The sequence below is a fragment of the Knufia obscura genome, assembly GCF_036327395.1.
Source record: "Knufia obscura strain CCFEE 5817 isolate CBS 148926 chromosome Unknown scaffold_6, whole genome shotgun sequence".
In the NCBI taxonomy this organism is placed as follows: domain Eukaryota; kingdom Fungi; phylum Ascomycota; class Eurotiomycetes; order Chaetothyriales; family Trichomeriaceae; genus Knufia; species Knufia obscura.
In genome coordinates, this window is record NW_027042692.1 from 162,287 (window position 1) to 182,340 (window position 20,054).

The following is a 20,054-nucleotide window of genomic DNA, read 5'->3' on the forward strand; positions in this document are numbered from 1 at the left end:
CGTCGGATCGAAACCCTAGCCAATCACAGCGAGCAGACATCGCACGTGGGTCAAAGTGTCCTAGGAACCCGAGTTCGTGATTTCCTCCTTGCCCTCTACAAAGTATTTTGCTGCTCCTGTGACCTCTCCCCTGTGTCTCAATCCTATGTCTCAGCCCAACGAGCCTGCCGATGTTGCCTGTGGTGGCGCAGCTTCTGCCACCAACCAGGCCAGTTTAGAGCAAGCCATGGTTCGAGGCACATGAGAACCGTACGGGTTTGATAGAACACATTACAGGCTGTTTCCTTGGCTTTAAAGCCGCGCTTCATCGTTGTTGGGTGGGCGCCCTGCATGCCACTTGCAGACACACGAGCGACAAGCCATATGGACAAGAAGGTGAGTGATAACGCTCCAGGCTTCGTCCGCTTGTTACTCGCAATACCGCACTCTGCCAACGGAGCATTTCCTGCTTGATATTCCTGCATCAGGCTTTGACAACCGTTGGCGCGTTCGCCATCGTCAGTCATGTCAACAACGCAGCACCTTTCCGTGATTCCACCACTTCTGGATCCCATTCCAACGATTGGAGCCTGAAACGAATCCGATCGTAGGACCATGGCATCTCCTGTAAACATCGGAGACGCCATTGCTATACTGGCACAGATCTATCACATCTACGATGCTTACAAAAATACACCTGACAAACTTTGTCAAGCTCTGAGGAAATTTGAAGATGCCGAACGTGAATGCAAAGCCCTGAATCGTATACTCGCCACGTCCCGACGACCTGAGTATCGAACCTATCCAGGAAGTCCAGATCTGGTCAAAGACCTAGCCAAAGCTCGAGACTTCTTCGAGCGATTTGAGCCATTGACTGACTCAAGCGGCAAGAAGGTGCAGATGACAGCCAGAGTCAAGAAGACATTCAGTGCCAAATGGAGCTGGTCTCAAGTGGAGAACCATGTTGCGACGATAGAAATGCATCGAGACAACATGAAGAATTTCAAGCAGGATGTTCTCATCCAGGCAGCGTATGACAATATGACGCTGCAGATACATGGCATTCGCTTGCAGCTTGGCGGCAAAGAGAGCACCTCAGGGATGGGTCAGGCAACGATCCAAGATGAAACCAGCTCTTTCTCGTCCGATCGCATTAGCGTCCTTTCCCGAGCAAGTCATTCTTTGAAACTGGCTCGTCAATTGGAGCGGGGACCCTCGAAGAACCGTCAGTTGCAATTATCACCTATCATCGAGGCAAGCTCCACTTCCACTAGACCCGATGCCGGTGATGTGGCTGGCGATCTTAAGCAGAATGTAGCAGATCTCGTCGAAAAGGCAGAGCTACACAAACCTGATCATCTTCAGCTTGCCACATCAGAAGACCTGGAGCGGCTCGCGAAATTGCCGGCAAGGTGGTTGAAGTTACAGCAGGGCTTGACTCAGCAAAGCAGCGGTCAGCTGTCATCGTCAAGAGTTGCTAACGGACGTGGCGTCCTTGACACAATTTCAATACACAGCGTGAGCCACTCTAACAGATCGTCTACATATGTGCCAATAGCAAATGATGATGCATTCTCCATCAGTCCAAGCTGGAGAAATGCATTTGCTAGAGTTCAATATGGTCAGAACGAGCCCAGCTTATCATCAATCAGTGAAAGACTACTCCCGGACGCTGCCATAGACACAGAACTAGACGCCACCACCATCAGTGATAACTACTCAATATGTTCTACTACAGCCGAGCAAGACCAAAGCTTCATCGTTGATGAAGTAATGATCATCACTCCGTGGCATACCCGGCCACTGCCGTGTCAGTTGAAGATGATACCATCAGAAGGATCTCTCTGCATCCAGTCCTCGACCATCAAGAAGTTCCATGCGAATGCGCTGCCACCTATGGGCGGCAGTGTTGCAGTCACTCCATCGTCACTACTGCACATGAGCGACACTAGCGACGAAATTCGACCTGCAGAACAGGTTCCACTTGTCTTTAATCACGCAGTCCTGTGCGGCATGAGTTCGTTCCCTAAGGTACTCCATCCAAGCGCTGAAATGACCTCGCCCGGGACGGACAGCTATCCCTACATCGTCGAGTTCTACCAGCACCAATACATGCAAGTTGACCGATATGAGAAGCTGCAAAGAGCTGTGAAAGGCCTGGCTTACCTCTTCAGACACAAGGAGGATCGTGACGCTGTAAGGCAGAAAATCTTTGGCAGGCAACTGTTGGCGAGTGTCGGCATATCAACCATAGAGTTTGACACGGCATCGCCGAAGCCATGTGGTACGCAAGCGGCGTCGTTATGGAAAAGATTTCCTAGCGTGACCGAGCAGCAAGATTCTGATCCAGCATGCCACCCTAACGAGCTCACGATAACGATCCAGTGTAGCACCAAAGGAAAACGCACAGAGCCAGACTGTGCCAAGGAATTCATTGTTCTCAACATTAGATCGAAGAATGTGGACAAGATCAAATATAGTGCAGGCAAAGAACTCGAACTGGACCTCCAGCTGATTGAGCGCGAGGACTTAGAAAGTCCGACAACAGACATGTCGGGAGGCATCTTATCGAGCGATGCAAGTAATATCAGCGGTATCAGCGAGAGGTCACAGTCACACAGCTTGGACGATCCGATACAGTCACCAAAGATCGGCTCGCGAAAGCAATCATTCTTCTCAAAGAGTCGCACACCCTCTATTGTATCTGCTGTTACGACTAAGCCGTCAAATTCGCTTCGATGTTACCTGAAATTCACGGAAGGCTCACCTAGCCTTGATAAGGCGAAAGAACGTTTCTTGGATGCTCTACAGACGAATCTCGAGAGGAAGGGTTGACCCCGGCGGCCTCCCAGTCTACTAACGTGGTCATCTCAATCACAAGTTTGGGAAGATCGAGCGGCCGCACTAGCAATCTGCCGCTTACCGATATGTAGCCGCTGGCAGATCTGAACGGTCCTGTACATACAGTAGTAATGCTCATATTTGATATTCATAGCGAACCAAAGGATCCATTCGAGCCTCTGTCTGCTTGCTATTTGTATGCACTGACGGCCACTTCGCTGGACCAAGATGACATGAAGCTGATCTCCTCTCAATCTTCATCGCCGCATAGCCCCACGTGATCAAGCCAGTCAGTACCTTTACTGGCTCCAAACCAAGTTCAGCTTTTCGCTTGATCACTGTTCGATCTTCACCAACCCACACAGCTGATCGTCACTCCCTGACTCCCCATCCTTCCTCTACCCAACATAAAATTCTCCCATCCAAGGCCAAGTCCACCATTGTCAAGCGCAAACTCTTTCGGCATAAGATGCTCAATACCTTCCATAGCCACCAATTTCTTCGTCTGCTGTGCAAATTCCTCCCTGTCCCGTTCTTGCTCATCCATAGACTCTAGTCGATGCGATTCGTGATGCTGCTGCTGCCTTTTGGTGTGTCTTTCAAATCTTTTGACCCTCTGGGACAGCATTATCCAGGTTGCTGGCCGAAAATCGTGCGTCGTGTCGATGTGAAACAGCATGTAGAGGACGTGTTTGTACCAGTGCTTGCACACACGCATGGCGTCGAACATAGTGAGGTTGATATTCTCGTAGCCGTTGCCATCAAGGTACTTGAAGACGTGCTGTAGTTATCTCAGCTGGCAGCGTGTTGATCGTGTCATTCGATGTCTTCGGCGGCAGTGGTTGAAGGGTGCTAGTGGTGTCTGGAATAATTCGAATGTCGGAGATGGGCTGAACAGGTCGAGTCCGTGAAAGAGGCACCTGCCTGGTCCTAGCCATGGTAAGTCGGGGTCCCTTTCGGAATTCTCCAGGATATTCTGTGAAAGTCGTATGCCAGATCGATAGTAGCCAAGGATGTGGACAAGAGGTCTTGATTCTTGTTCATGTACGGATATGGAGAGCTTTGATGTCTATGCGTCTAAGGACTGTGACCAATACAAAGTAGCGAGACAGAATAAAGATAATGTGACGAGGCGACATAGTAGTCATAAATAGATTTGTGCCCTACAAGCGGTGATGGTGATGCAATACTGACAGTGTCCGCTTGCTTGCAAGACATCACTGTTGCATTATTTCAGGCGACGGCATGGTAACAATGCAACAATGGTCAACCACCATGCCCTTCGGTCTTGTCTGGTTGCTCTGGCACGCTTCTCTGTCGATTATTCGTAGCTGCCGCTTGTTTGGCTCTAGCGGAAAGGACATGTACCTTAGCAACACACATATGCGTCTGCATGCGCTCTATGTGATTTTCGTCTGCATAATTGAATCGATCCAATGTTGCTGCCGCGTCTGGGTAGACCATGTCGTGGATGACCTCGCACCAGTGCTTGTTGACTTCTGCCGCGGCGAAAAGGGCAGTGTGGTTAGCGTGACCAGGTACGGTCATCAGACTCATGGGTCAAATGTTCGAAGATCATCCGCAGAATCTCATTCGGAACATCTTCGACCTTGTTCTTCTCGTGCGATGGCATCGTATTGTGGGGGCGATAGCGATGGGAGCTTGCTGACAGATCTTGAGTTGCTTCCAGTATGGACCAAATATTATGTGAAACCTTCGGTTGTGTGCTTTTATGGGCGTGTAGAGTGAGATGAGTTGATCGCAAGAACTGTCATGTGCGAGTGTTGTTCAACGAGATGTGCGACGAGACCAAAATTTATGTATATACCTCGTGCAAGTGTTCACCTTCACTTCTTCACTGTTGGTATTGCGGCTTTATCATGCAGCCTGTGTCTCGCGTTCAATGTGCCAGAAACTCATACCTTGACTTCAGATGATGAGAGTGTACGCTCAGCTCTATCCTTGGTGGCCTTCCATTCTTGCTCTCCGTACAACTCCGCCATCCGCCTTTCGAACGCTCTCGCTCCTAGACATTGCCGCTTGGCCCAGCCCAGACTCTGTATGTCCATTTTCCATAGTATTCGATCAACCCTGACGTCGTTGGTGCTGCTTCCCAACCCAGCGCTTCCATACCAGATTGCTAAGACTACCTGCAACCAGTGTTTGCACGTATGTGCCACATCAAAGATGGTGACATCGTATTTCGAGAAAGGGTCGTGGTCTGTATCATCAACGAAGTGAGCAAAGACCATATGAAGGACTTCCAATGGAAGATCGTGAATGTGCGCCATGCTGGTATCTGGACGCTTTAGTCTCGGAATGTGCTGCAGATTGTTAGTGATAGGGAGCCCGCAGAGTCTAACAGCACACTAACACACGATATTTTCTTTCCAATGCTAAGATTCGACTTCGTGTGAGTGACGAGTTCTCGGTTCAAGTCGATAATCGGTGTGTTCGATGAAAGTGGTTGCAACTCGACTCAATGGAAGGCAGTAGTCTTTGGCTCGAGGAAGGCAGAAGGCACGCGTACACGCCGAGCTGACGCGCACCTTCCCGCTGCATAAGTGTACGCAGCGGGAAGGTGCGAAGCTAAAGACGCCAAAGATTTCCACATCGTCGTGCTTACACGTCAGATCGAATGCTGTGCATTGCGTATAGCGGCAGGTAGTTATTTGGTCTGGTAATAGGTAGAGATGCTGTAATTTATCAAATGCCTCCGTCGTCATCGAACACGTTCCTAGTGAAGAACCTGACGACTTGCCGCCCAACTTCTCTGCCAACCAGATGATCGAGCTGCCCTAGTTCCATGTTGGCGACCTCCTTGACGTCCTTCGCCTCTAAGTACAACCGACTTGCATTCTTGTTGCTGACACCAGGGATGGCACGAAGCAAATCCTGGGGTGCACTGTTAAATGTCCTTTCACCCTCGTCCTCTCCGTCTTCCAGACCGAGTCTCACAGCTTTGAGTGGATCAGGTTCTTCTTGTTGTTTCTTCAGCTCTTCGAAGATCTGTGCTGTTTGGAAAGGTGAACTGGACCAGATAATCTTGAGGCGTGGAAATGAGAGCGTCAGAAGCACGAGCTTCGACTGCAGATCCTTGGTCTCTGTGTCTGGTATCTTGAGATTAGACAATGAGGAAGTAAGATCAGCGAACGGATCGAGAGTGAAAGATTTATTCTGTGCGAACTCGATCAGAAGGAATGGGTACTTGTAGTGCTTCAGAAGTGTCTCTGCTTGATTGAATAAGCGGCCAGATTTGAATGAGCTGATAAGATCGCTGATGGACTTTCTCTCGATGGCAATCTGTGGACTAAGGACATAGTCACCGACAGTGAGCTGACAAGGAACGATCTGCATGTTGCGGCCATGGAGAAGAGACGGCAAGGCTGAGCGGAACTCTCGCACGTCGACAACCACAGTTGGCGGAGCTGCCGTCGCGGCAAGACGCCCACCTCCTGCAATGCGAGTATTGACCGTCCGCAAGAACTGTTCCTGATCTGATAAATTTGTGTCTGATAGTGTGATGGCCATACTGCCTCTTTCGCGAATGAGCTTAGTAAAGGCATCTTTCTCGCGCCTAACGGATGAATAGTACCGCTGCTCTTCGACACTGCCCTTGTAGTACAGGAAATAGACCCGGACAGCTAGATCGGATGATGTATGGGAAGATCGATATACCTCGACACGCCTAGTGAATTCTGTGTTCGGACTGAACATAATGATGTACTTCGGTCTAACCTCTTCCAGGAGCAAGTCATCCGCATCTCCAGAGAATGGGTGAATCACGATCTGATCAGCTGGATCGTAGAGTTCGAAATAGTCGTCGGTAGCATCCACCAGATCGTCGATAACCACCTCATCCTTCTGCAGGTGCTCCGCACCATTGTGGTTGAGCTCTGCAAGGAGACCGTTGACTTGTGACTCTCTATCGTCTTGCTGACTGACAGCACCGGCAGCTGTTCGACCGAGGCCTCCGGCTGCGCCACCACCTCGAACGCGCCTTCGCTTGTTGGTTGGTGGTTTGCTGCCAAGTCGAGGATTGACCCCATTTGATTTGATATCGTGCATTGATTTCTGGTTTTCTTCGAAGAGCTGGGCGCTGACTTGGACGAAGCCCTTGCGCCAATGGAGGTACTCTCGCAATCTTCTTCTTAGCATGAATTCTGCAGATCCTTTCTCATTCTCTTCCTCCTCTTGATGTGGAGCAGCGCCAGTATTCATGTCTTGTGGCAAAGGCTTGACGTGCATGAGTTCCAGGTACTCTCGTAATTGTCGACACGTCCGTTGGTCTTCGCACATGATCAAAACACTATTGTTAGGTCCGTCTCTGACTTGAGGATGGAAGTACTGCTCGCTTTGAATCTCATCGAGTAGTTCTGACAGCACTGCCCATTTCGGTTGCTCTTCGAGGACTGGTTTGAGGGTGTCCGGCAGGTGGTTCGATGGCACGCTCTCTTTGTCCTTGACATTGCCAGAATAGACTCGTGCTTTTGCAGTCTGGAAGATCGTGTTCGCGGCATCGAGGAACAGCCATGGTGATTGGTTTTGCCTTGTTGCGCCAGGCGGTGGAGAATGAGAGGCAAGGACCGTATCTAGATACTTAAGCAATGATACACAGTCGTAAGATAGAAGTGCGTGAAGCATACTCCGTAGCGTCGTCAGATCATTGGCTATTTCTTTTGTTCTCCAGCTGACGCGATGCCACACCGGATCAAGCTGACGCCGTACTATGGCGTCGAAATTCGTGTGCAGCGCGGATTCAGTAGTCCAATCGTCCATCTCGACACCCGTATTGGCCTTTCGCAGCTCACTGATACTCGCATCAATACACTCGAGAACTGCCTGCTGGAGCGTCATCATGTCTTCGGACATCGGTACCTCGAATTCAACGACTTCAGCTTTTCGCTTGCCCTCTAAGCTTTGCGCAATCGAGGCGTGAAACCGTGGCCATATCGATGGTCGCCTCAAGAAGAGATTCTTCATCATGGCAGCAAGCGGAGCGTAGGTGGAGATGAGCGGCTCAGGTGAATCGCAGAAAGCTTTGAGAAAACCGATCTTATTGTTGTTCCGATATTCGCGCACAATAAACGCTTCGACACTGGTTGCTACCACCCTCTCAGCGTGAAGTACTAAAAGACCGGTTACAGTCTCCGGGTCAAGTAGTTTCGAAAGCAAGTCCACGATAAGAATTCGGCTGGTGACGGACACGACGCCTCCATCGGCATAGATCTTCTCTCGCATCGAGACGCTTGCTTTGTCGGTATTGATCACTCTCAGCCCCTTCGAGAGCGGACTTCGGGATGTGGCATGATGCTCGGCCAGTGCTTCACCGATCCATTCGTTTTCCCGGTCATCGGCGTTGACAACGATGACAAGTGAATTGCCGGCAACATCATATGAATGCAGGAGATTCGTGACGATCCTCAGTAGACCAAGGCCTTTGGCCAGGATGATGAGGACATCCTCTGCTCGAAGAAGATTGTATATCTCCTGCTGAAATTGCAATGGTAGGGACAGCTTGACCGGCGGCTGCCCGTTTGCCGCCGGCATGATTACATTGTGCTCTAGTAAAAGGTTTACAAGTAGGTTGCTGACGTGTTCTAGAGACGATGAGGTCGCAGCCTTGACGCGCCCACAAGGCTGCTGATCATGGGATCATCGAGGATGAGCTAGATCCAGTAGGAACTAGCTTCATAGGATTGCGCGCTAGCACTAACTAATCAGGAGGGCGTGATCTGCTCCGGCAACTTGATGAACGAAAGAGCTTGCGGCCCGGATTGCCTACATTTACCACGACGCCTGGAAAGATTTCTCCTCTGCTCCTACTGCAGCCAGACATGGTTGATCGGGACTAGGTTGGTTCGGCAGCAACGCGTCAGGAACTATGGAGATCGTGAGTCCGAACCTCCCTAATCTGAATTTGGACTGCTCTCAATGATACTTGACTTCTGGAGGAAATGGTCGCGGTCACTTCCCAGCCATCAAAAGATTTATATGATCTCGTCACTCGAGGCGGAACCATCAGGTATGGCAGCTTTCGAGGCCCCGGTTACCGCTGTAACCTGAATGGTGATCCTGCATGCGGTCTTGTTGGGATGAACGTCTGAGGTGTATCGACGTACATTTTCGAGGGATACACGAATCCGAGCTATGCGACGTTATGCCGATCACTAGGAAGGTCAGGATCTGTAGACTGATGAGCAGGTTGTGCGGATATTTGCTAACGATACGAACCTAACGACGAAAGCGGAGTTTCCACAAAATTTCACTTGTGAAGTGAAAGCGAGATTTCACGTGCTCCAGTACGGCGCACATCTCGTCTTCCAGACCCATAAGCATCTCTGTCAAGTTTGGCTGCACAGATATCTGTATTCACGTTCTCTGAGCAAATTGGACGCAGGAACGATGCTCTTCTTGGCACCACCAGAGATTCAGGAGCACTGTGAACGCGATTCAATCTACACAACGTCCGCGACGCCCAAACCCAAGAGGTCTCATATCGCCGCCATACCAACCGAGATATTACGCAAGATCATAAAGTATGTCGAAGACCCATGCTACCCTGTCAAGTCTCTGTTCATGGTGGTAGACTGGCTGAATCACGAATACGAGCCAGAACTAGCACTGTATTCTTCTCAATCGGCAACGCAGCTACGACTTTACGCAAAACTCTCGCGCAATCTAGGAAAATACGACCTTTCCATACTCGACGCTATGCAAGTTTGCAGGGTGTGGCGAGATGTTGTACTAGAGGTCATCTTTGGTGGTGATACCAGAAAGTGGTCAAATAGAGAATGGAACCAGAAGCTGGCAAGGCTCCAGGAAGCGCGGGAATGGAACGAGAAATTCTTGGATACCAGCAAGACAACGAATCGTGAAGTGCGTCATAGGGAGCAGCCAAGCAAGAGACGAAAAGCGCAGCCTGGGTTCGATACCGCTGTCGCACGGAAGAATTGTTTTACTGATTATTGTATGCGATACGGCAGGCCAGATATGGGAACCGGGCTACGAAAGCAAGTCGGGCATGCCGCAAGATGGATGCCACGTTGACAAATTTTGTGGTCTGCCCGGTACCAAAGTCTGTGTGAACTCTGGAGGCCAAGTGTCCTCTCAAATGAGAAAGCAAAACGGTTTACATCGCTATCGAATTTTTCCTTCGCTCAGAAACAGCACGATCATCCATCTGACGCCACCACCAACAATGGCAACAATCAACGACCTACCATCAGAAGTTCTATTCATGATCATGACCTACATCAGACCCCTGGAACCAGCACCATGCCCACCACCGACTACACCCAGACTCTGGCAGCAGCCCCCACGGCCTACCATAGACCTCCTTCCCACGAGCCAACATCTTGGGGACTTCCTCTGTATCTACGACGCGATGCGGGTATGCAGACGGTGGAGAGACATCGCCCTCGAGACCATACTGTACAGCACGAGTCCCACGATAGGTGACAACTGGAGCCTGAAAGAGATGATCGAGGTCGTAAAAGCGATCGAGCTGGATACTGCTCAAAACTTGTGCTGGTGGACAAGGGAAGCAGATGTGGTCAAGTTGCCGCCGAATCTGTTGTGGCGGATTGTGAGGAGTCGATTGTGTGTTGCGAAGGAAGGTTGAGGTGGACTCCGCCTTTCGAGGCAATTACTACGACTTGATGCAGTTGAAGGGTCGAAGTGGTGCCTGGTCCCGAGAGTTATGAAACGTGCTCATGCCATCTCGATATCTCAAGAGACCTCGACCTCGAACACAATGAATGTGTGCGAACGAGTTCGATGCCGTTCGGAATAGGCCTTCAGTGCTCATCAGATCAGCATAGGTTTGGAGAATAGCAGGACCAACCGACACGTCAGGAAGCGTAGCTAATAGACGTCAGAGCGGCTATCGGTAGAGAAGATTCGAGGTTATCAATATCTATGCTGCCTGGTACCAAGGTTTGCATAGCAAAAATAGACAGCCGGTTCACGATAGATGGACACACAGAGACTGTCGCCCAACCTTGAATATCAAACCCTCCCATCGCCTTCTCTTGCTCATCAGCCTCCCACTAACAGCAGAAACCACAATGGCGACCATCACCTCCCTCCCTCCCGAACTACTCACCAAGATTCTCTCGTGCCTAAATTTCTCGGACTTATCGCGCTTCGAATGCCATGACTTAGAATGCGTGACCCTAGAGATAATCCGACAACACTGCCTTGACAAAAACCATCAGAATCCATCCATGAGCCCCTTACTAGACGCAACAGGCCGTCCACTGAGCCTCTCAATATTTCGAGTCAGCAGAGTCAACGCACAATGGCGTGAGATATGTTTGCGCATCATCTTCAAGGAGGACAGCATGCAATGGAAGGGGGAGAAACGAAAGAAAATACTGTTGGCGCTGCTGGACGCCGAGACGTCAATCCGGTGGTATGAAAAGGAAGAAGCGGAGCGCAGAAAGAGGGTGAAGGAGGCTGTGCAGAAGCGTGAGGCTGAGCTTGCGCGAAGAAAAGAGCAAGGTGAGCGATCAGATACAGATCTGGATGGTACAGTGCCAATCTGGGTCGTACTCCCCTTTGGACCGGTCATATGTTGTGTCTGGATGTTGGCATTATTGGTGAAACGGAAGATCTATGATCCAGTTAGTAGGACACTTGCAATCTGGGCACGCTGAGTAATAAGAACGCTTTGGGACCAGTTCAAACATGCTTCCGCAAGTATTTGACAACGCTTTCTTTGAGCGCACAGAATCTTCCAAAAAGCTGAAATCGACATTTTCGTCTAACAATCATGAATTTCAACTGCATAGTTGACCTCTTTTGTTGCCTGAAACTCCTTCATTATGCGTCTGCGTCCATTCGTGGGTTCGTAAGTGGCGTCGAAGACTAGAGGTCCAAGAAGCATGCCAATCGTACTGTAGAAATGATTGACGTCTCTGACCTCTAATGTGCGATAATCCAGGCTCGAGAATCGTACTGACAGTGTGGTTGGAGGCCGACTTGCTCAGAGATTGACCAAACCTATATCGAAACGGACGACATCTGCCAAAGTTGGCCGCTTAAATGTCATCAATGTCCACATCCCTATCACTCTCACTGCTTCTGTCCTCGTCGAATTCGACGTTGTCCTCAATGCCCTCGTGACCATAGGTATCCGTCTCGTTGATCTTCGCATTCTCAGGCAATTCTCCATATGCCTTGAGTGATCTGGCCTCGTCGGCAGAGTACTTCAGTATTACGTCTCCTTTCTCGTCTTGGTAATCTCGCAATGAGAGCAGGATGATATCTCCCTGGTTGATCCACACCTTCTTCCTCAGCTTGCCACGAATATGTGCGAGACGTTTCTCTCCGTCGAAGCAGAGGGCTTCGAGTCGACCGTTGCCCAACATCTTGATGACTTGTGCATATTCTTGGCCTTCTTCCTTGAAGGTCAATTCTCGCTTCTCATTGTCGTTCTCGTTCTTTCCTCGACGCCTATTTTTACCACCCTATAGATTTGCGAGTCAGCATCTTGTCGCTAGAGAGAGCGCTGTTGCCACCCGAATACCGCCTTGTCGACCACCGAGCAGATGGTGTGTCGTATTCCTCGTTTGGTGGCTCAGGTGGTGAATGTGCGAAGCGCTGGCGCATTGCGGGGTTGTGGACTCACCTTTCCCTTATTCTTAGGCATATTGACTAATTTGTAGTGTGAACGTGCGGTAGGGTCGAAGAGAGAATATGTGGGAGACGCCTGCAAACTTATATGCGGTGAGTTGTAGTTTGAGTCACTGCATTGGTGAGGCCAAGCCGGTCACATGCGATGGTTGGTCGTGACTGCCTTTGGGCTGCAAACAGATTTCTGGGTGGCACTACGCAATGGTGGGGTGAATTTCAACCTTAGGCATTAACACGCCACTGATCTTACAGCGAGCCAAAAGTTCATTCGTGGCTCTTCTGGAACGGTCGCTGTACGGTCAGCATATAGGCCAGTTATGTAGCACCTTCCAGCTTTATCACCCATCACGTCGGGAACTTTAGTGCCTGCTTTTGTTCATACTCCAATGCTGAGCACGAAACATACACGGATCCTTGGAGATACCACTATCTTGTCGCGGGTCGTTCAATGTGATATATGTTCCAGCGGTTCGGAGAAGAGCACAATATCAGATGTGCCCAAAAGGCTTGCTATACGACCGATGCAGCAACCTATGAGAAAGTATTGCTTTTCAGCAATTTCTGTCAGCAAGGCAACGACAAGACCAAAGTGCATTATAGCCGTTGCTTGATAGTATTCATGTTCTGATTTAAGGACGGCTTGAAGCCAAAGAACAAGAGAAGGTGATATTGCAGGGGCGGTTCAGAATGGGACAATATTGCTGAATTGCGTATCGTATTTGCGCCAGCATTGTTGCTGTCGCAACGCGTGCTATGTACTAACAACAGCAATGGTGCTACCATAACTGCCTCGTTCGCAAACCCCAGGCCGACGGACGTGGCCTCTGCACAGTCCCGATCCTTTCAAGCTTTCGACGCCTCTGCCTCCCTCCGCGCTCTTATGTGTTTGGCCATGACCTCGGCATGGTCCTCTCTCACAACCGGATACTTCTTGAACAGCCAAGCAAACACGACTGTCGCGATAGCTAGTACACCCAACCAGGTGGTCGTGGTGGAGAAGCCTGGAATGTAGCGGGGAGCATCGCTCTTGGGCCACAGCCATGTTGAATAGATTGACGAAGCATTGCCGATAGAGTTGATCAATGCGATAGCGATAGCTCTTTTTGCAGCTGGCTGAGGAATGACATCCGAGACCCATGTCTTGACGAGTGGAGAACAGCCGTAGATGGTACCGAAGGCGAAGATGGTGAGAACGTACTGAGTTACCTTGTCCTTGGAGGTTGTAACTGCGATGAACAGAATGCAACCAACTGTAGCAAGGCCGGTGATGAATGGCCACTTTGTCTTGTACTTGTCGGCAAGCCAGCAGCAGGCGACGACATAGACAAGTGCTGCCATATATGCTGGGATCGTATGGTCTAAGGCATGTTAGTCATTCGCTTATCCGGTAAGTGGAATAGGTGAGCTTACATTGACCTTCACTGCCGGTCCATCCAAAGCTTCCCACTAATGTTGGGATGAAGTATTGCATGGTTTGTGATCCGGTAACAAGCACGAAGAGGAAGCACTGAGCCCATACTCTCCAATCTCTGACAGTCATCTTGAAAGCCGTCCAGTGGGGTATCTGCTCTTGACCAGCGCCTTGAGCCATGCCAATACCGTCCACAGCGAGTCTGTTACAGGCAAGAAGCATTTCTTCTTCGCTAAGGAATCGTTTGCTAGTAGCTGGGTAGTCGGGCATCAAGAAGAAGATGACGCATGCAGCGACCACAGATGCAATACCCTCAAGGATCTGTTGAATGCATGTTAGCGTTGCATGAGGTTGTGGTGAGAGCTGTACTCACAAATAGCCACCTCCACCCAGCGATACCACCGGCGCCCTCCATATACTCAGTGATCACACCAGCAAGGAGACCGGATACCGCACCCGCAATGGGGACAGAAGTGTAAAGCAGAGCATACCGAGTTGCGAGCTCATACTTTCTGTACCATGTCGATAGATAGAAGGCACAACCGGGCGCAAAGCCAGCTTCGGCAACACCAAGAAGGAATCGCATACCGGCCAGCTGGCTCCAGTTCTGTGTCGCAGCCATGAGAGCTGCAAAGGTACCCCACAGTATACCTAGGCCCGGAAGGAAGACAGAAGGTCGGACTCTTGTCAGGATCATGTTGGCTGGGACTTCGCACACAAGATAACTGATGAAGAACACGAGGACGATGATGGAGTACTGGTTGGAGGAAAGGTTGAAATCGTCTTCAAGACCACCGGTTTTCGCATTCCTGGCCGTTGTTAGCTATGCATGTGCATGGTGGCAATATGACTAGAACTGACCCAATGTTGGACCTGTCCAGATACCCAAGGAAGTACAAGACCCAGGTACATGGCAAGATGCGCCAGTCGAGCTTTCGAAGCAGCTTTTTCTCCTCGTCTGTACCGTTGACCCAGTTTGCAGCAAATTGACGAGCCTGCTCCCGGTCATCCCCCTTCTTGATGTCGAGATCGTCGTTTGAGTTGACGGAGACAGCTGCGGCCACTTTTTCAAGTTGGTTGTCCATCGCTTTGTTGTCGTTGAATGCCATCGTGTCGGGCCTGCTGAGGAGACAAGGTTGGCAGGGTTGATGATCTGAATGGAGATTAAGATAGAAAACGTGGTCAGAGATCCAGAGTTTTGTATATGCTCGAGATGTCCATCCCCCCAGATTCTTGAAGGTTTACCTTGCCCCCGTGGGGTCGGCGAATGCACCGATTGCTGGTCTGGGCATTTTGATTGAGCGCGTGCCACGATTCTGTTTCCACCGACCCGGGCAGGTGGTGTCTGTTTTCTTTTGATGGAGACTTCGATCAGGGACACAGTAGCATCCAGTCCGTCCACGACAGCGGACATCTAGACGTCGTGAGAGGTCGGCTAAGATCGTAGCCCACGCGCGAAGCAGGCTAACGAATTGACATCCATGGTACTGAGTCATGCATCTGAATGGGTCTCTCCTATGCGCAGGGTTGTTAGTACTGGCAAGAATGACCGCTTCACCCGCTCAGCAGTTGGTGGCGAATGATAGAACGGGTCACCGACTGAGCGATACCTCGTGTTGCCTCGGCGAGGGCTGCTTCCGGGGTCGGCTTTAGCGCCTAGCGCGAAGAGGGGAAGTGCTTGGCAAATATTGCGGGTGACAGTCCCAACCCGACTGGCTGTGATTAGTGTGGACTCGGTATTGGCAAGCACGAAGCGTGCGGGTGACGAAGCAAGCTTTGTCTTAATGACCAGTAACAAAAGACACGGCTTAGCTGTACTCCTGGCGTTACATCCTTGTACATAGCGAAGAACTCGAAAACAGTCATTTCTAGAGAAAGATGGAGCTGCACACGACGTCGAGTTCGCGCATTTGACGGCCTTCCCCGGAACAACTTTGTGTTGCATCGCCTCCCGACAGGAAGGTGCCGTGACTCTGCAGCCCGTAAAGAAGCGGCGACCACGTGGTATCTCGAAGTTCTTTGCTCCATATGCCAGTAGCTTGGCACTACCAAGCTCGTTCTTGGCACTAGCGTGTTCTGAATCCTTCACGGCAGCATTTTCGAGATGGCGAGCAGCTGGACCCTAGCGGAGTCTGAGTCTTAACACTCGGCTCAGGAAGATACACAGACTCTGATTTTGGAGCAGAGGTTGGATCAGCTGAGCATTAGACTATGCCAGCCAACCAATATCGACCTCGGCGCTTTCGCCGATGGTCTAGCGCAATGTTCCAAGCTCGCAACTCGCCGACTGTGGGTCAGCACGAGCGTTCTGGTCGAGACCAGACACGGCGAGCAGCCGAAGGTATCAATCTCTCGACTTCGTGCTCCCGAGTTGTAATGTGTACCACTACCGCACAACTCTGTCGTGCTGGGGTACAAGGTACCACTATGCAGTGGCGATTCCACTATGGAACTCCCGCCGATATATTCGTGTGTTGGATCTAGAAGAGCACGGGTAGCCTCCCTTAATCTTTCCAAATTGACCATTCGATTTCAGCTTTTGCCAATCCTGTAACACCGTTTGCGAGTATCGGGAATCTGTAACACCTCCAATACTGCTCACAACGTCTTACACTCCCACGACACCATTCCAACCAGTCCGATGGCCATCTCACATGTCCACCAGCCTCGAAGACCACGGGTCGCCGTAACGCTTGGCGATCCAGCAGGTGTTGGCCCAGAGCTCGCCATCAAGCTTCTAAGCAACCCAGATAACCTGAAGAAAGCCGACATTCTGCTCCTTGCCGACCAATCGGAGCTCCAAGCAGCTGAGGCCGACGCTGGCGGTCTTCATGTACCACTTTCGGATGTTGCAGGCCCACAGGGAGTGCAGTTACTCCATGATGATACGGCATCAGCATATCCCACCGTCCGCGCTGAAGTCTCCAAGGCGGGCGGAGCTCGATGCATATACCAATTGAAGAGAGCCCTGAAGATGGCCGAGGCTGGCGAGATCGACGCCATTGTCTTCACACCGCTGAACAAGAGCTCCTTGAAGAAAGCCGGAATGACCGAGGAGGATGAGCTGAGATGGTTCGCGAACCAGCTGAACTTCACTGGTACAACAAGCGAGATCAATATTGCTGGAGATCTGTGGACAGCTCGAGTGACCAGCCACATCGGTCTCGAGGAGGTAGCTGCTCGCATTACCAAGGAGAACACAATGAAAGCCATTGAGCTGCTGCAGCGTCTCAGGTAAGCACTTTCGTGGCCTGGAATGCACGCTTGAACTAACGGGTGACATAGATGGGAATCCGGCATTGAGAGTCCGCGCCTCGCAGTCTGTGCCTTAAACCCTCACAATGGTGAAAATGGCAGCTTTGGCCGGCAAGAGATTGATCACATCCGTCCCGCAGTTCTGGCCGCTCGGGAAAAAGGCATAGATGTTGAGGGTCCGTTCCCGTGCGATACAATTTTCCTGAAGCGAGCCAACTACGATGGCATTGTAACCATGTACCACGATCAAGGTCAGATCGCTTTGAAGCTGCTGTCGTTTGAGGGTGGTGTTACCGTACAGGGTGGACTCTCGATTCCTATCTCCACACCAGCTCATGGCACCGCGTTCGACATCGCAGGCAAGAATCTTGCTAGCATTGTGAGCACACAGAGTGCTTTCGATGTCGCAGTGACGATGGCTGAAAGAAGGATATCGAAACAGCAGAACGGTGCTACCACAGAAGTTGGGTATGCTGAGAGTCTGAAGCAGAAGATATTACCGAAGGTCACCGCGGTCGAAGTTGCAACTTGTTGTTAAATACTGCCATGATGTGGAGTTTGGCATCAAGGAGTAGGCGTCTGATACCCGAGAAGGTTAGAAATGTATCGATTAGAATTGATTGAAAGAAGGAATACCTTGTCCGTCCATTTGTCCAAGAAAGCTATCATCGAAATGCCAGTCAAAGTTGGCAATCGCACTTGCCGGGTGGGCATCGTGATTGAAATTATTGAAATGAATGCTCGGGTCGATGTTCATTCCCACCGGTGCAGGATCGAAGTTCATGTCGCTCAGATGACGCAGTTGTACTGCATTAGCACCGTCGTTTTGATGTTCCGAAATTGGATGCGCGGGCGACATGTCATGATATGTCTGTACTGGGACCTGAACAGTGACGGGTCGTGAGTAGTACACAAAGCCATCGCCCTCGCTGTTCGGTACGAAACGCTGTAGAAGCTGTTGCAAGCCCGCAACAATGTGGCTTGCTAGATGCCTGTGGCTCACATTTTCTGCCATTGTACTGAGCAATCTTGCCAGATTCTCGACCAGAGCTAGTGCCTCCCCAGTACGGAAAGTGAGACCGATCTGGCCAAGGTCCCTAGGGACGAAGGTGTTCTGGTCATCTTCCGGGAGACCTCCAGAGGTGGTGGGAGTACCAAAGACAACAGCCATTTTGAGCAAAAATGATGCGCACATGGCGATCATTGTATGAGTGAAGATTGGCACACCAGAAAGTGCTTTGTAGAGGTCGATCTCCTCAATGATCAAGTTCAGTGTGCTTGTGGCAGCTGAGATGGCTAGGTTAGCGGCCTCGCGTCTTTCCCAGCTCAAGTTTACAGGGGGACTGTCCATGTTCGCTTTGCGTGCGGAGATTCCGCGCAGAGATAGAGCATTAAGCTGAAAACGCGCAAAGTGATAGTATAGTATCGTGCCTTTGGAAGGATATGAGCCGTAAGTTGGTATGTCTGCCGACTTCGACTGCCAGGCTAGCCGCCACTGATCGATCGACACGTTGAACAAGCGCAGCCTCTCGAAATCAGGTTCGCTGAGCTCAAGAGCAGGATCACAGCCGTACAAGAGGTACGCTTCGGTCAAGATACGGAAAAGGTTGACCTGTGCGATTAATCGAACGTCGCCATTTGTTGTCCAATCACACGAAAGAAACTTTTCGACATTCCTGACAGCAGCGTCGTCGTGCATTATTGGAGGACGCCCGTAGGCGATAGCGAGCTGATGGTCGCATACGTATAGCACATACCACATGCGAAGACGGTCGTGCATCTCCTTCGACGGTGCTCGGAGGAGCTGGAACGCCGACTGATGAAGACTCATTTCGGTCGCCATCCGGACAGCTTGACCGCATAGCCTCCAGCTGATGTTTGTGAGGTAGAAAGCTCCGAGGCAGAGACCACGAATATCATCCAAAGAATGCCCAGGCAAGAGACACGAGCTGCTAACGAGCGAGGTGAAAGCATCATAAGTCGACTGCAGAGTGTCCTTTCTGCCGGGCGTGTGCAGAGCGGCTACCGTGAGCACGGCAGCAACCAGTAACGGGGAGAATTTCCGTGCGTTGTGTAGGGTTCGATGAGGGCACAACACTCCTGCCCAGAGGAGAGGATTGATCAGGTCTCGGTAGTGGCCAAATAGGTATTCGGCTTCGGCTAATGAGATGGCTTCACCACCAATCAGGTCCTTGCCTTCTTCTTGTGCGTGGGAGACATGGTTTAGCTGCGTGCTTCCAGACTCAGTCAAACTGTAAAGATTACTCATTGGAGCAGGGAATAGATCCGATTCATATTCAGTGGCAATAGAAGGACTTTCTGTCAGCACATCTGCTGGTGAACCTGTAAAACCATTTATGGGTCGCGATGTCGTCGAGGCGGTCTTGGGAGACGGCTTCGTACCCGCTGTGAAGTTGGCGAGCTCAGGCAGATGATTGTGCTGCAATAAGTATTGAACAGCTGCATTGAGCTGGTCGAGATTTGATGTCGCTTGTGCTTTCCAGACAGCATCTTCGTCGATGTGTTTCTGGGCAAAATTGTAAGGTACACATGTGATGCCACTTCTGATGCATTTATTGCAAGCATTCTGTCCAGGTTGCACGTCGCATTTGACCTTAGCACAATTATCAGTGTCATGTTGAAACGAAGGACTGATGACGATGACTTACCTTGTGTTTCTTACACTCTGCGCATGCTCGGGTCAGTCGTGGTTTTGCGGCAGCCACCAGTCCTGGGTCATTGGCAAGGCCATCGCTGTCGAGACGCGGGCGCTTGTTTGCGTTCATCAGCAGTACCCGAGGCACTCATTAACTGCCATTAGGTCTAGGTAGGCAAGAAATGGCGGAGGATGGAGGAATGTAGAGATCTACATTGTGAAATGCATCGCATCATAGGAAGAGTGAGAAGCTCTTGTAGCGCTTCGCTACTA

General features: G+C 50.7%; 8 protein-coding genes across 8 annotated transcripts; 4 read left to right on the forward strand and 4 right to left on the reverse strand.

Annotated features, from left to right (window-relative positions):
- Positions 1 to 594: 594 nt before the first annotated feature.
- On the forward strand, positions 595 to 2,814 carry PMZ80_005556 (uncharacterized protein; the record flags this gene model as incomplete). Its single annotated transcript, XM_064873976.1, has 1 exon — positions 595 to 2,814. The coding sequence occupies one exon, from the start codon at positions 595 to 597 to the stop codon at positions 2,812 to 2,814; it is 2,220 nt and encodes a 739-aa protein (XP_064729698.1).
- Positions 2,815 to 5,526: 2,712 nt separating this feature from the next.
- Positions 5,527 to 8,370, reverse strand: rad16 (DNA repair protein RAD16; the record flags this gene model as incomplete). The annotated part of the gene is made up of 1 exon (XM_064873977.1): positions 5,527 to 8,370. The coding sequence occupies one exon, from the start codon at positions 8,368 to 8,370 to the stop codon at positions 5,527 to 5,529; it is 2,844 nt and encodes a 947-aa protein (XP_064729699.1).
- Positions 8,371 to 10,021: 1,651 nt separating this feature from the next.
- On the forward strand, positions 10,022 to 10,444 carry PMZ80_005558 (uncharacterized protein; the record flags this gene model as incomplete). Its single annotated transcript, XM_064873978.1, has 1 exon — positions 10,022 to 10,444. The coding sequence occupies one exon, from the start codon at positions 10,022 to 10,024 to the stop codon at positions 10,442 to 10,444; it is 423 nt and encodes a 140-aa protein (XP_064729700.1).
- A 445-nt stretch (positions 10,445 to 10,889) lies between these two features.
- PMZ80_005559 (uncharacterized protein) lies at positions 10,890 to 11,480 on the forward strand (the record flags this gene model as incomplete). Its single annotated transcript, XM_064873979.1, has 1 exon — positions 10,890 to 11,480. One exon carries the CDS (start codon positions 10,890 to 10,892, stop codon positions 11,478 to 11,480), a length of 591 nt encoding a protein of 196 aa, XP_064729701.1.
- Positions 11,481 to 11,864: 384 nt separating this feature from the next.
- On the reverse strand, positions 11,865 to 12,475 carry TIF11 (Translation initiation factor 1A; the record flags this gene model as incomplete). The annotated part of the gene is made up of 2 exons (XM_064873980.1): positions 11,865 to 12,293; positions 12,455 to 12,475. The coding sequence occupies 2 exons, from the start codon at positions 12,473 to 12,475 to the stop codon at positions 11,865 to 11,867; spliced, it is 450 nt and encodes a 149-aa protein (XP_064729702.1).
- An 827-nt stretch (positions 12,476 to 13,302) lies between these two features.
- PMZ80_005561 (uncharacterized protein) lies at positions 13,303 to 14,979 on the reverse strand (the record flags this gene model as incomplete). Its single annotated transcript, XM_064873981.1, has 4 exons — positions 13,303 to 13,817; positions 13,870 to 14,191; positions 14,244 to 14,679; positions 14,732 to 14,979. 4 exons carry the CDS (start codon positions 14,977 to 14,979, stop codon positions 13,303 to 13,305), a joined length of 1,521 nt encoding a protein of 506 aa, XP_064729703.1.
- A 1,532-nt stretch (positions 14,980 to 16,511) lies between these two features.
- On the forward strand, positions 16,512 to 17,663 carry PMZ80_005562 (uncharacterized protein; the record flags this gene model as incomplete). Its single annotated transcript, XM_064873982.1, has 2 exons — positions 16,512 to 17,104; positions 17,156 to 17,663. 2 exons carry the CDS (start codon positions 16,512 to 16,514, stop codon positions 17,661 to 17,663), a joined length of 1,101 nt encoding a protein of 366 aa, XP_064729704.1.
- A 72-nt stretch (positions 17,664 to 17,735) lies between these two features.
- Positions 17,736 to 19,911, reverse strand: PMZ80_005563 (uncharacterized protein; the record flags this gene model as incomplete). The annotated part of the gene is made up of 2 exons (XM_064873983.1): positions 17,736 to 19,739; positions 19,795 to 19,911. 2 exons carry the CDS (start codon positions 19,909 to 19,911, stop codon positions 17,736 to 17,738), a joined length of 2,121 nt encoding a protein of 706 aa, XP_064729705.1.
- Between the last annotated feature and the right edge of the window lie 143 nt (positions 19,912 to 20,054).